The 17268-nt window shown below is 54.9% G+C and overlaps 1 protein-coding gene across 1 annotated transcript in view; it reads right to left on the bottom strand.

Annotated features, from left to right (window-relative positions):
- Nucleotides 1-14765, bottom strand: part of CIITA (class II major histocompatibility complex transactivator) — a 34002-nt gene extending 19237 nt beyond the window's left edge. The window contains exons 1-3 of the mRNA XM_062179953.1: nucleotides 14714-14765; nucleotides 2062-2208; nucleotides 1758-1853 (exon numbers count right to left, since the gene is read on the bottom strand). Of these exons, the coding sequence (XP_062035937.1) occupies nucleotides 1758-1853; nucleotides 2062-2208; nucleotides 14714-14765 (295 nt within the window). The remainder of the gene's footprint in view (nucleotides 1-1757; nucleotides 1854-2061; nucleotides 2209-14713) is intronic.
- Between the last annotated feature and the right edge of the window lie 2503 nt (nucleotides 14766-17268).

Here is a 17268-nt window from a genome sequence, read left to right as displayed (position 1 = left end):
ATAGGCTCTGCATTTAAAGAATCCAGCACAGTAACCAGTACACAGTAGGCACTCAATAAAAGGCGGCTAATTATCTGAGGTGGTTTGGAGCCAAGGGGATGACAGCTGTGGCCAGAGGTCAGAGGAAAGAGTCTGCAATGGAGGGGGCAGTTGGGGAGGACCTCCCAGAGGAAGAGAGCTGGGGCCAGGCCTTGGAAGCTGGGACAGAGTCTGGGAGGAGGGGGCGGAGGGCTGTCTGGGTAATAGGGACAGAGAGAGGAAAGGTAGTCAGGTATGTCTGGGAGTCCACAAGACATGGATGACTAAGGTAGACGTTTCATGTTGGGAAAAGTTACGACTTGATTATTTTTAAGTTTTATTTATAAGGGAGGGAAGCAGGGGGAAGAGAGAGAGGGAGGGAGGGGGAGGGGGAGGGAGAGGAGGAGGGAGAGAGAGAGAGAAAGGGAGAGAGAGAGGGAGGGTGAAAGGGAGAGGGAGAGAGAGAGAGAGACGGAGAGAGAGAGAGGGAGAGAGAAGAGAGATCCCGTTTACTGGTTCACTCCCCCCAAAGGCCTGCAAAAGCTGGGGCTGGGCCAAGCTAAAGATGGGTGAGGGCCTTGTCTTTCGAGGAGCAAAGGGAAACCAACAGCCACGGTGACGCTGCCTCTCCTGTCGCCACCTGCTCAGGCAGCTTCCTCCTCCTGTGCTGAGCCCCTAAGGAGAGGAGTCCCCTGATCCCAAATGATGCCAAACCCTTGATCACTCCTGCAGGAAAGGTGCACTGGCCCCAAACACTTTTGCTTCCCCCAGGTAAATTCTCACAACAGGAACGAAGTAGCCAGGTTCTCAGTTCTGTCGTTTCTGTGACACACACAATTACTGCTTCCCTCCACTGTCTGCCTTCGTGTGATGTTAGATTAACTGTGCACCAGGGGAAAACCGGCCACATTCATGCCAACTACAGACCTCCTGACTGATGTGGTTTCTGGGTTGCCAGGGAAGGGGTTAGGAAGAACAGTTGTACAGGCTGTCCACTGCACAAGGGTGCCCAGCCAAGAGGGCAAAGGGAACAGGAATTCAGGTCTTCCTGGGGTTGGAGTTGCATCCTCCAGAAGGCTCTTAGGAGACAATGGTGACTCTGGTGGGGAGGCATCCTCTACCCCAGAAATCCTCAAAAAAGAAAAAACCCAGCAGCCACAGCCATAACACTCCCACCTCTCCCGAGAGTTCGGTGCCTGTCTGTTCAGTGCCTTCTGCCTGAAGGCTGCACACCGGCTTCTCAACCTTAGCGACCACAAATCTCCCAACCCCAGACACTTTCCTGTCTATGTTAACAATAGGGACCCTGAAAAGAACTGGGTGAGAATTTCTGACCTGCCCATCACCGTCCTGAGTGCTGCCATGGGCAGGTGGCTGCGCCTCCCTCACCTCACTTCCTCATCTGGGAAAGAGAGGTCCCCGCGGCACCAACTCCCTTTGCTGTTCAGCGCCACATCAGGGGCGGTTGTTTGCCTTAGAGCTGGGCAGGAAAGGAGGTGGGGTGCAGGGTGTGGGCTTTGAGGAAGGAAGGAGAGAAGAGCAAGAAGCAGAGGCAGGTACAGAAATGGAGGGGGTGTCAGGGGACTGTGTGAGTCTCTCTAGGCGCCACGTCCCTCCTTGCTCCCCACCCCCTTTGCCTTTGCAGTGTCTGCTCTCCGGGACTTTGCTCTGCAGCCCCCTTGCTGTGATTTCTGCCTAACAGAGAACTTTCTCCCGAGCGGCCCTCTGTCTGCACTCACCGATATTGGCGTAAGCCTCCCTGGTCTCTTCGTCACCTTCAATGTCACACAGCAGCCTGCTGAACTGCTCACAGTTGATGGTGTCCGTGTAGGGTTCTGGGAGGAAAAGCCCTTTGGATGAAGCAGGAAAGATCTAGGAAGAGGGCGGGTGGGAAGGAGGGAGAGGCGTGCAGATCGGGTGCCCATGTGGGAGCTGTCCACGGTGCTGGTGCTGACCAGCTCTTGGTGGCTTCCCCTGGCCACTGTTTACGGTGAGCAAAGGGCTGGGGAGGAACCAGGGGAGGTGACAGGGAGGAGAGCCCACCTGAGCACAGCTCGATCTCTTCTTCTGCAGCCAGGTCAATCTGGTCGTAGAAGTGGTAGAGGTGCAAGGGATCAACATCGCTGTTGAGAAGCTCCAGGTACCTCCCTTCCAGAGGCCCCAATTCCATGGTGGCACACGATCCACTGCCTGCAAAGGAGGCCTTGCGTGCTCACCTCATGCGGTGTGGGGCAAATGCAGAGAATCAGCATCTACAACAGTTCCCCAGTGAGGGAGGAGCCAAAGGGAGCAAGCAAAGGTGCTCATTCCGCACCTCTTTGTGTTTGGGGTGATGGGACAGGAACTTGTGTTTGAATCCTGGCTGTGAGGACCCAGGCAAGTCACTTACCCTCTCAGAGCACCAATTTTCCCACTGTTATATCTGGGGCATGGCCCTCAAAAGCACAAGAATGCGTGGTGTGATGTGCCTGCCAGAGGGGCAGCCCATGGTCATGGGAAGCTCATTATAGTAGGGGCATCAGAGCTAGGACACAGGCCTGAGACTGGGCTCCCAGGCTAGATCCCACATTGCCACAGACACCACCCATCTGTGACAAGAGCTTCTTGGGCACTGACTTAGTGTCCCCAGAGTCATGTCTCATGTATCTCCAGATGCTTACCAAGGGCTTTGAGGGCCCCTCAACTGGACTCTTGCCCCACCTGCAACTTCAGAGCAGTTGGGAGCAGAGGAGATCCCAATCATCCCACTGCAGAGGACAGAGCCCTGCTCACCTGCCAGAGCCAGGACAGGGTAGGGACCCTGTCGAGCTCACTGACTCCAGCCTCCAGCTCGCTCCTGCACAAGGACAGATCTCTCCATCCACGGCAGCAAGGCATAACTACAATTCACAGGGGTCTACTGCATGCCAGGCAGCGCACGACGTGATTGCTAGATACTACCCCGCTTGGTCCCTTTGTGTTGCTATCTTCAGATGAAGAAAAAGAGGCTCAGAGAGTTGAGCAGTGAGCCAGGCTATGAACCAACTACCTGGCTCCAAAGCCCTGGCTGCTTCTGCCTTCTCTCTGAGCGGACGCAAGCACCCTTGGGGAGGCGCCCCTGCCCACAGGGGTGAGTGTGGGTGGCAAGGCGATGTCTCCTCCCGCTGAGCTGTTGACGGCTCAGCAGAGGAGTGTCTTTTTGGAAAATGAGAAGCACTTTTAGGCGATCCTCTTTGAAACCACCCTTCTCCTGTACTCCCCCCGCCGCATCCAACGTGAGAGAGCGCATGTCCCTCGTTTTGTCACCAGAAGTCCTCTGAGGTTCGTTTCCCAACCCCACTTCACACTGCACCACAGGTTTTGACGGCTGCAAGTACTAAAGAGGCTTCCAAAATAAAATTCATTTTCCTCTCCTTGAAGACAAAAAAATCCCAGGTAGCCAGAAAGCTCTAACTCAGACCTATCAGCCTGACGATCAGCTTTTACAGCTGTGTTCAGGGCCAGCCTGACAGCCCTGCTCTGCTGGGGAGATGTTCTTGCGTCTGGGGCCGTGCCACATGCCCTGTATTTTGCATTGTGTTTCCGTTGTCACAGCAACTCTGGATACTGGTATTGTTACCTACCCCCATCTTACATATAACAGAGGTTGGGCTTTCTTCCCAGAAAAGGGGTCGGGGTGGTCACATATCCTCGAGGGTCCAAAGAGGTACTGCAAGGAGGAAAAGGCTGATTTTGCTACCAAGAAACCTCAGCTCAGCTCATATTGAACAGCAGGAGAAAAAAACACGTCTCTGCCTCTCGACCATGAACTTCTCCTGGGGCGGTAATGGAAAAATCGCTCAACTGTATCTAGAGGCAGTTTGGGGCCCAGCTCTGTCTTTGCTCTTGAGTGCATGTCTTTACCTCCTTGGGCCTCATCAACTGGGTGCAGAAGCCCATCATGCTGAGGCATTGTGGGATTCCAATCCCTCACTGCCTGCCTTTCCTTAAATGTCCCCGTAACATCACGCTGTTCTCCAGACATGACCAGCTGCTCCCAGGGGGTCAGATGGCGGCGGGGAGCCAGGAGCCCAGGGTCACTGGTCTGCCTAACCATCCCCAGGCAGCACCATCACAGAGGCATTAGCTCAGACAAGCTCCTCTTCCTCTCCTGTACCCTGTAGTTCTACATGTAAACTCCAAGAAACACTTTTCCCTTGTCTCCTACAAATCTGTAAAACAACGGCTCACTGACCGTCTCCTCCAGGATTTGCTCACTTCCTCAGGGACCACAAGGAGATGTAAAACACAGTCCTTGCCAAGAAATTTGCAATGCAGATCCAGATATTTCAGAAGAGAGATAAAACTTGACAACAGTATAGTGGTTAAAAGTGTGGGCTCTGGGTTCAAATCCCCATTCCACACTAACTGTGTGACATTCTGTAAGTTACTCAGCCTCTCTGAGCTGTAGAACCTACGGTACTTGGTGGGCACAGCGCCCACCTCACTGGGTTGCTGTGACTTGCCTTGTAACGTATCCTATAAAGGGCACTAAGAGGTAAGTTCCCAATCTGTAACAACTGGAAAAATCAGAAAGCTGGGAAAGGCCAAGTGCTGGTCACACAGGGTTGGTGGGGACACAGAATGGTGTAGCCACTTTATAGAACAACTGGCGTCGCTTACATTACCTAAGGCTGTGTTGGTCCTATAACCTAGCATCCAGTCCTTGGGTGTGTACATCACAAAGGAACACTCCCACAACTCCACAAGGGGAGGAGGGTGCTCCATTTTTTAAAAAAATTGTATTTATTTATTTACAGCCTTATTTGAAAGGCAGAGACATGGAGACCTACGTGCTGGTCCACTCCCCAAATGGCAGCAACAGCTGCAGCTGAGCCAGGCCAACGCCAGGAACTCCACCCAGGTCTCTCACATGGTGATGGGGACTCAAGAACTTGGGCCATTACCTACTGCTTTACCAGGCACATTAGCAGGAGGTGGGATCAGAAGTGCAGGAGCTGGGACGTGGGCCAGCACTCTGATATGGGAGGTGGACATCCCAAACAGCAGCTTAACCCACTGAGCCACAACACTGGCTCCACTTCTGGGGACACTCACTGCTGTATTATTGTGGCCACAGGGAACTGGAGACTATTTGGGTGTCCATCACTGGGGGAGTGGACAGGAGGAAAGTAGCCACCATGGAGGACGCTGCAGTGAGTGGGACAGAAGACCAAACACAGGGCTCTTCAGAACATCCACAGAAGGGAAAAGTAAGGCCCGGGGAAACTCTCCCAGCTGGTTCCAGATGTGCAGGCTGGCATACATGCACATAAAAAAGCAACATGGGGGGCCGGCGCTGTGGTGTAGTGGGTAAACCCACCGCCTACAGTGCCAGCATCCCATATGGACATCGGTTAGAAACTCAGCTGCTCCACTTCCAATCCAGCTCCCTGCTATGGCCTGGGAAAGCAGCAGAAGATGGCCCAAGTCCTTGGGCCCCTGCACTCATGTTGGAGACCCAGATGAAACTCCTGGCTCCTGTCTTTGGCTTTGCCCAGCCCTGACCATTGCAGCCATTTGGGGAGTCAATCAGTGGATGAAAGATCTCTCTGTCTGTAATTCTGCCTTTCAAATAAATAAAATAAAACTTAAAAAAAAAGGAAAATAACATGTAGGTTACAACACATGCAAATCAAAAGACACACCTGCAGTGCAGCAGAATGGGTGCACAGAGCAGTGGGAAGTGGGAGAGAGAAAGGGATATTCATGAATCACAGGGCCTTATGGGATCAATGGACACAGCACTATGAACCAAGGCAGGCAATGAATGCAAAGTGTAAAGGTTGTGTGAATACAAAAGAAAGACAAATACAAAAGCCCAGGTGAAGGAGGCTCCTTGGGGTGGTGTAGGTGCCTCTGTGACTCAGCGGCAGGGCGAGCACAGAGCCCGGCACCCATAGGTGCTCAAAAAGGAGCTCTTGGGACCAGCGCTGTGGTGTAGTGAGTAAGCCACTGCCTGCAGTGCTGGTATCTCATGTGGGTGCTGGTTTGAGTCCCGGCTGTTCCACTTCCGATCCAGCTCTCTGCTATGGCCTGGGAAAGCAGTAGAAGATGGCCCAAGTCCTTGGGCCCCTGCACCCGCGTGGGAGACCTGGAAGAAGCTCCTGGCTTCGGATCAGCACAGCTCCAGCCACTGTGGACAACTTGGAAGTGAACCAGCAGATGGAAAACCTCTCTTTCTCTCTCTCTCTCTCTCCTTCTCTCTCTGTGTAACTCTAAAATAAAAAAAAATCTTGGAACCAGTGCTGTGGCATAGTGAGTAAAGCCGCTGCCTGCAGTGCCATCATCCCATACTGGCGCTGGTTCAAGAGACCCGGCTGCTCCACTTCCTATCCAGCTCTCTGTTATGGTCCGGGAAAGCAGGAGAAGATGGCCCAAGTCCTTGGGCCCCTGTACCCATGTGGGAGACCCAGAAGATGCTCCTGGCTTTGGATCAGCGCAGCTCTGGCTGTTGCGGCCAATTGGAGAGTGAACCATCGGATGGAAGACCTCTCTCTCTGCCTCTCCTTCTCTCTCTGTGTAACTGTGACTTTCAAGTAAAATAAATAAATCTTTTTTTTTAAAGGAGCTCTTGCCACCAGGTGTCTAGGAGTGACTTGATCTGTGCCAAGAGCCCTCTGTCCTGGGGAGGGGATGAGAACATGGCAGAGTCGGAGACAGGCAGGGGGAGCCCGGTGCCACCTGCAGCAGAGGAAGCCTCAGGCTCTTGGGTCCACAGTCTCCCTACCCACCATGAGTGGCCCAGGAGAATGAGACAGGGCGGGGAGACGTCCACGCCTTTCACTTCCTAGAGGAACTTGCAGAGGTCACAAGAGACAGGGGACATCAAGGAGTGCAGCTACACTGAGGGACAGCTGAGGGTCTGGTCATTTCTGTTTCAGGCAGGGAAACCAGGAGAGGTGTAGGGGTGTGCGTGTGTGTGTGCGTGTGCATGTGTGTGCGTGTGCATGTGTGTGTGCGTGCGTGCGCGTGCGTGTGCGTGTGTGTGTGACAGGGGACAGGAAGCCCGACAAGCTTCTCATCAGGAGAGGTCTGAGAAGATGGGTACTGATTGGTCCTGGGATCCCCTGGGAACTGCAGGCTCCTCAGCTGTGCCACAGGTGCCTGGCTGAAGTGTAGCTTGGCAACGGAGGGGTGGGGCCGGCGCTGTGTCATAGCAGGTGGAGCCACCACTTGCAGTGCCGGCATCCCATATGGGAGCTGGTTCAAATCCTGGCAGTTCCACTTCTGATCTGGCTCTCTGCTATAGCCTGGGAAAGCAGTAGAAGATGGCCCAAGTCCTTGGGCCCCTGCACCTGCGTGGGAGACCCGGAAGAAGCTTCAGGCTCTTGGCTTTGGACCGGCACAGCTCCGGCTGTTGCGACCATTTAGGGAGTAAACTATCGGATGAAAGACTTCTCTCTCTCTCTGCCTCTGGCTCTCTATAACTCTGCCTTTCAAATTAATTAATTAATTAGGAAAAAAAGAAAATTGTCACTTTAATCAGGCGCATAGGCCCTAGCTGTTTTGTTTTGCAAGCCAGTGTGTGTGTGCATGTGTGTGTGTCGATATGTGCACACGTGTGTATGTGTACGTGTGTATGGATGTGTGTGTATGTGTACATACATGTGTGCATTTTACTAACCATTACAATGTCTCTCCACAGAGTAGATCATTCATCATTGCCACAGGCCCCATTAGTCCCTACTGCCTTCTGCCTGTCCACATGTCACACTGTGATGGTCCCTTTGGCACTTGGGTTTGTAACCCTCGGTGGAGGGGCTTGCTAAGGTCCCTACTGGCTCTGAGCTGCTGGCAAGATGGTATGGACAGATGGGCGACTGGACAGCTGGCTGGGCAGAGAGAAGCAGGAGTGAAGTCTGTCCTGTCCTGCCCGTCACAGAGCTGAGATGCACAGGACGGTCTTTCTATGGAAGGGCCGGGAGGGGACTGGCCCCAAGCACCCATGCCGGCCAGTGCTGCGAGGGGAAGGAGCAGCGAGCACTGGGGCTGTGGCCTGAGGAACCGGTGCTTCCCAGCTCTCACGCCAGCTCAGACTGAGAGGTGGCTGAGAGATCAGCTGTCAGAACTGTGGGATACAGAGCTGCTCCCTTGCCGACCTGCGCAGGCCCAGCACCCTCAAGGAATCTGCCGTGTCGCTCACAGCTGCCCAGCCCTTTTGGGAATGGACCCACCAGCCTGCGGCAGCACAAAGCGACCCCAGATCAGGGAAGCTGGAAATGGAAGCGAGATTAGCTCCGATCCCTGGCCGCAGGCTTTCTCGGCGGCCGGAGGCCAGGCGAAGGAAGCAGGCCTGGCACAGTGATGGAAAAGGCAGCAGCACTTCTGGGGGGGCGGCGTCAACCCCGGGATTCAGGAGACCGGACACCTGGGCCCTGCTCCGCTTCTGACAAGCTGTGTGATCCGGGACAAACCCCGTTCCCTCGCTGGTCCCCAGGGACCTTCTCTGCTGAAAAAGAGGGTCAAACAAGAGCAGGAGGTCTCATGTGAAATTTTACAAGGATCTCAAATTGCTGAACTCATGAGCGTGAAGCTGTTCAGTTAGGGATTTGGGGGCCCAGAATCTCTTCCCCAAAAGGGGCTTTAAAGAGCACAGTTTAGAAACAGCTCGGGGCCGGCGCCGTGGCTCACGAGGCTAATCCTCCGCCTGCGGCACCGGTACCCCGGGTTCTAGTCCCAGTTGGGGCACCAGATTCTGTCCCGGTTGCTCCTCTTCCAGTCCAGCTCTCTGCTGTGGCCTGGGAGGGCAGTGGAGGATGGTCCAAGTGCTTGGGCCCTGCACCCGCATGGGAGACCAGGAGAAGCACCTGGCTCCTGGCTTCGGATCAGCTCAGCACGCCGGCCGTAGCAGCCATTTGGGGGGTGAACCAACAGAAGGAAGATCTCTCTCTCTCTCTCTCTCTCTCTCTCTGTCTAACTCTGCCTGTCCAAAAAAGAAAAAGAAAAAAAAAAGAAAAGAAACAGCTCAGGGCGGGTATTTGGTTGAGCTGTTAAGATGCCAGTTGACTCCTATGTCCCATGCTGGACTGCCTGGGTTCGGTTCCTGGCTCTGGCTCCTGATGCCAGCTTCCTGCCAATGTAGACCTGGGAGGCAGCAAGTGGTGGCTCAAATACTTGGCTTCTTGCCACCCACGTGGGAGGCCCAGTCTGAGTTCCTGGCTCCTGGCTTCAGGGTGGCCAACCCTGGATGTTGTGGCCATTTGGGGAGTGAACCAGCAGACAGAAGATCTCTCTCTCTCTCTCTTTCCCTCCCTCCCTCTGTTTCTCCCTCTCCCTCTCCCTCTTTCTCTCCCTCCCTCCCTCCTTCCCTCCTTCCCTCCCTCTCTCTGCTTTACAAGTTAATAAGTAAATCTTTAAAAAACAAACAGCCCCACAGAGGCCACCTCTGACAGCTCAAACAAGCCCTTGTCTTCTCTGGACCCCAACTAAGGTCACCTACCCCACAGCAACTTAGAGCATCGTGGGATTCAAATGACACAACTTCAGCTTGTGCACCTGCTGGGAAATGGCTAAATCGTGGTGGGGGAAGGACCTGATGGTCCCAGGACAAGAAGGGAGCGGCAGGCTGGGTGCCTCCAGGCCTAGTCCAAAACGTTAAGGATGGGGTAAAAGGCCCCTGGCCAGCTTCCTGCCTTGCCTAGCCCAGAGGCCTTCCTCTGTGTGCCCCAGTGTTCCGAGCTGCAGGCAATGACCCAGAGAGGAGTCCAGCACAACTTTCCAGGAAGGGAACCTGCCTGGGGGTTGGGGTGAGGAGGGGCTGTGGCTGTATTTGGCAAAGCCAGGCTGACTCCAGACCTAACCCTCCTCTCCCCACAGCTAGACCCACATGGCACCAGGCCCTCTGCTGGTGCCGGAGATTCTAAGGTGAAACATGTGCTGGCCCTGCCTGCCAGGATCTGACCACAGAGGCTAGCAATGGGCCGACTCGGCTGGGAAGAGTTAAACACAGCGCCCACGCCTCACCCCCAGCAGTTCTGTTTGGTGAGTCTGGGCCCGGGGATTCTGTACTGCCTGACTGCCCTTGTCACACACTTGTCCTGTCGTGATTCTAGGCAATCAGATAGTTCTGGTTTCTACGCTTGAGTTTTCACCTGCCAAGAAGACAGCACCTGAGCTGCAGCAGTTTCCCTTTAACACCAGCAAGTCCACATGGTGCTTCCCCTCACCACCCGCCCTGCCCTCCCCTGCTGCTGCTGTTCCTCCTCCCAGCTGGAGGCCCAGAACCGGACTGGACCGTTGCTCAGTCTTACACTCTCCCTCCCAGCGGTCTCGGCTGCCCTCTGCTGTAGCCATGACCAGAGAGCCCCGAGCCTCTCAGCCCAGACCTTGCGGCACCTCCAGGACGCGAATCTGCAGGGTCCCAAAGCACAGGGGCTCCTTTGCCCACTGCACACATGCTGGGCCCACAGCTGCATACCACCTGCTGTGCAAAGACTTAAATACACAGATTTTAAAAGGAAGCTTTCTAGACACAAAAGACAGAGTCAGACAGACACTTGGACAAGGTTCACAGCAATGTTATTCACAGAAGTGAAAAGTTGGAAATGATCCAGGGTCCAACTACGGGTGAAGGGGCACACAAAATGTGGCACCTCCATACACACCTATTGAACCATGAAAAGAAGCACGCTCTGACGCACGCTCCAACATGGGCGAACCAAGCGAAAGAAGCCAGGTACAACCGCCACACAGGGCGCGATGCCGCAAGGTAGCTCGAGCCGCCAATGTCTCAGAGACAGAGCAGAGTAGAGGTTGCCAGGTGCAGTGGGGAGAGGGCAACGAGCAGTTACAACTTCCCGTGTACAGGGCTTCAGTTCTGGAGATAGACGGTGATGACGGCACAACCCTGTGCCTGGACTGACACCGCACAGTACACCTAGCAATGGCTAAAACGGCAAAGGGTCATGCAAGATAGAACTACAAGGTGTTCATTTTGGTGCAAAAATTTTGAAATCTATGTAGAGTTTTTTTCCTTAAAGTGTGTTTTCCATGAACTTTTTAAAAGACCCCCTGTACACACTTATCACGATTTTACAAATAGAAAATTTTCTGACACTATCTTTTTTTTTCTTTTTTTACAGGCAGAGTGGATAATGAGAGAGAGAGAGAGAAAGGTCTTCCTTTTTGCCGTTGGTTCACCCTCCAATGGCCGCTGCGGCCGGTGCATCGCGCTGATCCGAAGCCAGGAGCCAGGTGCCAGGTGCTTCTCCTGGTCTCCCATGCAGGTGCAGGGCCCAAGGACTTGGGCCATCCTCCACTGCCTTTCCGGGCCACAGCAGAGAGCTGGCCTGGAAGAGGGGCAACCGGGATAGAATCCGACACCCCAACCAGGACTAGAACCTGGTGTGCCGGCGCCGAAAGGCGGAGGATTAGCCTGTTAAGCCACGGCGCCGGCCGTCTTGATGGTTTTCTAAAGTGATGTTTGTCTGTGGGGGATTATCAAGAGAGCGCTCATACCTTATCCACGCTGCAGATACGCCTTGGGAAGGGGATGTCACTTGTCTGTCAATCAGGGTGATTGGCACATGTCTGAGACCCAAGCTGGGAAGCCTCGACCCTGCCTCTGGGCACTGCCCTGATTACCAGGACAAATCCAGGGTCTTGGCATAGCATCCTGTGTTAATTGCCTGACTCTGCTGAGGTTTCAAGAGAAAACCGAGCCCCTGCCATCAGACAGACTTGGTACCAACAGGTCTCCCTTGGACTATCTAGGGCCTGCCCTGCATTTGTGGGGTCTACATGGCTCTCCCGGGCACGAGACTGGGCTCTGAGGAGACCTGGGTTCAAGTTCCGACTCTGCCAACTGCTCACTATGGGGTTTCCACCTGAGGTTTTCTAACATACAGAGAGTGAGAGATCTGATAAAGGCTGGACCACTCAGTGCCTCTCAACATAGGTAAGAACTTTTGGACCAGGAATGGTGGAATCACCAGGAATAGAGGGTTTAATCTGCAGGTCCTGAGCCCCACACCAGGCCCAGCCAGAGGGCTTTAGGGGCAGATCCTGGATCCCTGCACACCTAGTGGTGTCCTGGGTGATTCCCACGTGGAAGACCCCTGGCTCATCTGGGAGGACCCCTCAGCCCCACATTCTGAGGTTCTGGAGAGCAGGTTCACCTCAAGCAGCTGTGGGTTCCCCCTCCCCCTTTGATTTCACCAGGCCCAAGAGCAGGAAGCACCTGCCATCAGTTTCCTAAATTCTGACTGGTGAGGAGCATTTACTTAAGGGGGTGGAGGGTAGACAGGAGAGGAGTATAGATGGAAAACTTCCTGCAAAGTTAGGAACTCCTGGCTACTCTTGGAGTGGGGGTACCAAGGACTCCTTGTGCTGCCTCTCCAGTGCCACCTGGGGTGGAGAGAGGGGCTGTGGGACTAAGGAGGAGTGCGGATTTTAAATATCCCAGACAAAGCTGGGCAGAGTGGCTTCAATTCCAGCTTCCTGGGACCCCAGGGGAACCTGCCTCTCCCCTCTTCAGGGTGCCTTAATGTCTCTCCTTGGAGGGCGCTGTGGCTCGGGACCCCAAAGCCATGTTTAGGTGCAAGTGGTCGAATATGATCTGGTCTGAGGAGACTCCCCAACACTAAGCAGGTCAAAGAGAAGCGAAGATTTCTCCAGTCCTCTAGCTAAGGTCCAGCGCCAAACTGCCCTCCTGTGCAGGTCGCTGCTGGAGAGCTCAAGACCAAGACTCCAGCGTCAGAGCAGGAGCACTTCCAACAGGGAAAGCGAGGCTCAGAGAGGGCAGCCCTGGTCCGAGGTCCTGCCCACAGCGGAGGTCTGCAAACCGCTCTGGGCTCCGGCTGCCTCCGCAGGATCCCGTGCAGATGGAGTCTAGCCCCTGGGAGCCCCTGGGAGCCCAGCTCTGCGGACAGCACCCCTCTCCCGCCCCCGGTTTTCCCTGCCGCGTCCCCTCTGCTCCCGGGGCCTCTGAGCCCAGCAGCCAAGCTCGGGATTCCTGCACTGCCGGAAGCAAGGAGTTTCCATACCCTGAGGTTCCTCCCCCTCCTCCCAGCCTGAGTGTGACCTCAGGTGCGAAGCTGCCGGTTTTTGAGCCTTCGTTCCCAGCCTGATTTTAGGGGCTGCACAGGGGATCTTGGTCACCTACCGCTGTTTCCCGGGCTCCTGCAAGCGAGCACTGCCAGTGGCCTTTCCCTCCCGCTGGTTCTAGGGCTGTGGCAAACTCGGGGCCGGTTCCCTGGTCACTCCACCTCCTCAGCCTCCCTGCGGCTGGCCGCTCTTGTTCCCTTTCACTTTCTGTAGCACCGCTGTGCCTGAACCAAACTGGGGCGTCAGCAGGTCAAGCCTCCCGCTGCTGCGCCCGCCACGTGCTTTCTCAGAAGCGTCCCCTCCTGAGCACCTGGCGCTCCCACAGATCCCCACGCCTAGCCAGCGCCTGGGGGAGCGTCCCAGGCCCGGGGCCAGCCCCCAGCAATCAGCTGCAAGCTCTGGCTTGCAGGGAGTGCATCCTTACCCCTTACTGCCTTCTGTTTCTCTCCAGCTCAGCTCAACCTTGAACTTGGCAAACCACTCAGAGCACTCTGTTAGCTGGACCTTTCTCACTCCCCCACTGAGGGAGGAGGAGATAATCCCTCAGGAACCTTCACCGGATGGAAGCTCAGCTTTGGAAACCCTGGCACCATTACCACCTCCCACCTCCACCCAGGGGCAACAGTCCGGCCCTTTCTCCTCCTGAGGTCTTGGACCCCTGCTCGGTCAAGAGCAGGAGACCTTGGGGAGGTCACTTCCCCTTCCCAGGCCTGGATTTCTTCAACTGGAACTGAGGGAGGGTGTCAAGACGGTCTGACTTCTCTCTCCCCGTCATGCACTTCCCCAGTCGCCTCTGGCTGTATCCAACAGCGCTGGCAAGTTTGTCATCTCTGGGTTCAGAGCACACATTTCAGGGGAGCTTGGAGCTTGGGAGAAGGGGCCCTGCCCCTTTTAACCATGCAATGCCAATAATATTGGGCTCCTAGGATGAGCTTCTGTTCCCACAAGGAACTGTGCACCATGCTAGACATTTGAGTCCGTCACCATTACCCTATCCTAGACTTTCCCCTTAGCCCATTTCACAGCCAAGTAAAACTGAGACTCCAAGAAGGTTACAACTTGCTCAAGCGCACCGCACTCGGCCAACAATGCAGCAGCTTCAGAGCTGTGCCAGGTGTTTGCGCCATAGCCTTCCCTCCCCACCTGCCCCCTGCTCCCTCTTCCTCTCCAATAGGAAACTGGGGAGAGGGCAACACTTGCTGGGTGCCTACGGCTCAACAGCCACGCGGAGGCTGACTTCAGTTCTGGCTTCTCTGCTTCCCTGAGGACGGGGTGGAGTGTGGCAGAATGTCCAGCCCATGGTGGCCCCCCTCAGTATTTACCCAGAGACAGACCTGGGGCCAAGCCAGACAAGCAGTGCTGAGAGCTAACAACACACCCTGACTTCTAGAACCCTTCAGTACTGATAAAGCCCTCTCAGATCCAGGCACCTCGCTGAGTTCAGTGTCGTTCAAGTGTAAGGAAATAAAGAACCACTTCATATCTTCCAAGAGGACATGTGCCCTCTTCCCACCCCCCACCTCCCAACTCAGATCGGTGTCTGTTTATCTGGGGTCCTGGGACCAGCCAAGACCTCGCTCTCAATGAAGACTCATCCTCCACTGGAACTCCTCCCACCCCACCTCTTTACCTTGGGGCTCCGACAGGTAGGAGCCTGCAGGACGTGGAGCCAGGCAGCGCATGGTGTGGGAAGCACAGCGAGGCAGCAGTACCCAGGCTCTGGCGGCCCCCTCCTGGTACCCTCAGCCTCCCCAAGGATTCCTCCAGATGCTCAACTCAGAGGCAGACAACCTCATCACTAGCCTGTCTCTCTACACCGGCAGGGAGCCCACCAAGCTCAGCCAGCATGCAAAGGAAGCATGCAAGGGACCGGCAGTAAACTCTCTCCTTGCAGGGTACCCACCCACCAGGTGTCAGATTTCTTGTGTTTGGATACCCTCTAATTTGTCCACACTCCCTTAAGCCCTCGCGCCTCTGGTGTTAATTTCAGTTCCTGATTGTGGAACAAACTGAGTGACCACAGAAGGTTGCAAGTTGTCTGTAGGGGGGACCTTCAACACTAACTTTCTGAAATGACGGCAACAATGGACTCGCTCAGGTGCCAGCTGCCTGTATCTGCCATCCGCTGTAGGCTGGGGCCGTATCAGAGCCCCGCTCCCCTCTTCTACTCCAACCCCTCACCCAGTTGCTCTGAATTTCCCCGGAGATCGTGAGTGGTCTACCCACCATTTTTCATTAAATCGCACATTACACATAGAAGAGTGTTCGCCCAGATATGGTAGTCTTACAGCCAGATGGTTTGCGGGACACACAGATGTGGTGTGACTCGCACACAGGGAAAGTCAGTGCCTCTCTAGGGCTCTGTCCATCCTCCGGATGGCACCCAGGAGAAAGTCTCAGTGGGTGCCACGATGTGTTTGATACTTCCTCTCTCCCTGTTCCACAGAGCCCTGTGGCTTCAGAGCCGTCTGCAGCCCACAGGATCTGAGCAGGATCCAGTAACCTTGGTCTGACTTCCTTTAATGTTATCTTCTGTGGTGGGTACTTGTTTCTCCTTTAAAATGGAACATAAAGTTTCCTTTGAAAAAGAGTGAAAAATGTGAATGGTATGGGGAGAAAAAAAAGTCATCAAGTAAATAAATGTCAAGTATGGGGGCTGGCGCTGTGGCGCAGCGGGTAAAGCCGCCGCCTGCAGTGCCGGCATTCCATATGGGCACTGGTTCATGTCCTGGCTGCTCCACTTCTGATCCAGCTCTCTGCTATGGGCTGGGAAAACAGTAGAAGATGGCCCAAGTCCTTGGGCCCCTGCATCCATGTGGGAGACCCGGAAGAAGCTCCTGGCTCCTGGCTTTGGATCGGAACAGTTCCAGCCGTTGCAGCCAATTGGGGATTGGAAGACCTCCCCTCCTCACTCTCTCTCTCTGCCTCTCCTTCTTTCTCTGTGTAACTCTGCCTTTCAAATAAATATATCTTTTTTTTTTTTTTTTTGACAGGCAGAGTTAGATAGTGAGAGAGACAGAGAGAAAGGTCTTCCTTCTGTTGGTTCACCCCCTAAATGGCTGCTATGGCCGGCGTGCTGCGCCGATCTGAAGCCAGGAGCCAGGTGCTTCCTCCTGGTCTCCCATGTGGGTACAGGGCCCAAACACTTGGGCCATCCTCCACTGCCTTCCCAGGCCACAGCAGAGAGCTGGACTGGAAGAGGAGCAACCGGGACAGAACTGGGGCCCCAACTGGGACTAGAACCCGGGGTGCCAACGCTGCAGGCGGAGGATTAGCCTAGTGAGCCATGGTGCCGGTCAATAAATAAATCTTAAAAAAAAAAAAGAGAGAGAGAGAGAGTCAAGTATGGTAGGCGGAAGAGGCAAAACCTGTGAGTAGCACTGACGGGAATGATGTTTGGGACACGACGACGTCCAAGCTTGCGTTGTGCCTGAAGGAGCAGTGGAGCGAGAGACAGAGCGGGCCGTTGCCAGCAGGTGTGTGGAGTGGACCCTCTGCTCCCCTTCTGGGGGGCCTGGCTTCTCCGTGTGTGCAATGAGGGCGATGTCTGTGTTTGGTGATTATTTTGAAGTTCTCACTGCTTTCAGAAGTCCCAGGGGAGATGCAGACAGACAAACAGAATCGCTCAGAGTCAATGTGAAACTTGGCCCCCATTTGGCTAGCGCAAGACATACAGTGAATGTTACGGATTCCGAGTCTCATTCTCCCACGCATGGTGCCAAGGACAGACAGCTCTGGCTGCCCTGCTGGCCTGAGGCTACATATGGGAGGCCCCTCCTGTTCCCAGAGGCAGCAACTGGCTCTGAGGTCCCCAGCCTCACACCAAGGCAGCTTCACGTCAAGACGGAGCTTAGAATGACAACCAGGCCTGAGGTGCACCTGCCTGGCTGTTGTCATCGTGTCTCACTTCGATGCAACCAGGTCTCTCCAACGTCCTCCTTGAATCTCTCCAGAAGTGGACTCAGTGAGACCTGAATCTGATCATGCCTACTCCATCCATGTGGAAGGACTCCAGCAAGGTGCACCAGGCTGTGTCTGGCTGAAGGCAGGCACTGCGCCCCGGCACAGGAAGGGACTGCAGTCTAGGGATGAGTGGCTATGGTACCCAGGCAGAAGCTGCGGACATCTGAGCTTCAGCAGAGGCAGTGGGGATGGAGAGATGGCAAGAGAGGAGAGAACCTCCAC

The sequence above is a fragment of the Lepus europaeus genome, chromosome 21, assembly GCF_033115175.1.
Source record: "Lepus europaeus isolate LE1 chromosome 21, mLepTim1.pri, whole genome shotgun sequence".
NCBI classification, from domain to species: Eukaryota; Metazoa; Chordata; class Mammalia; order Lagomorpha; family Leporidae; genus Lepus; species Lepus europaeus.
The sequence above is the reverse complement of the archived record's forward strand: the minus strand, read 5'-3'. Positions and strand labels throughout refer to the sequence as shown.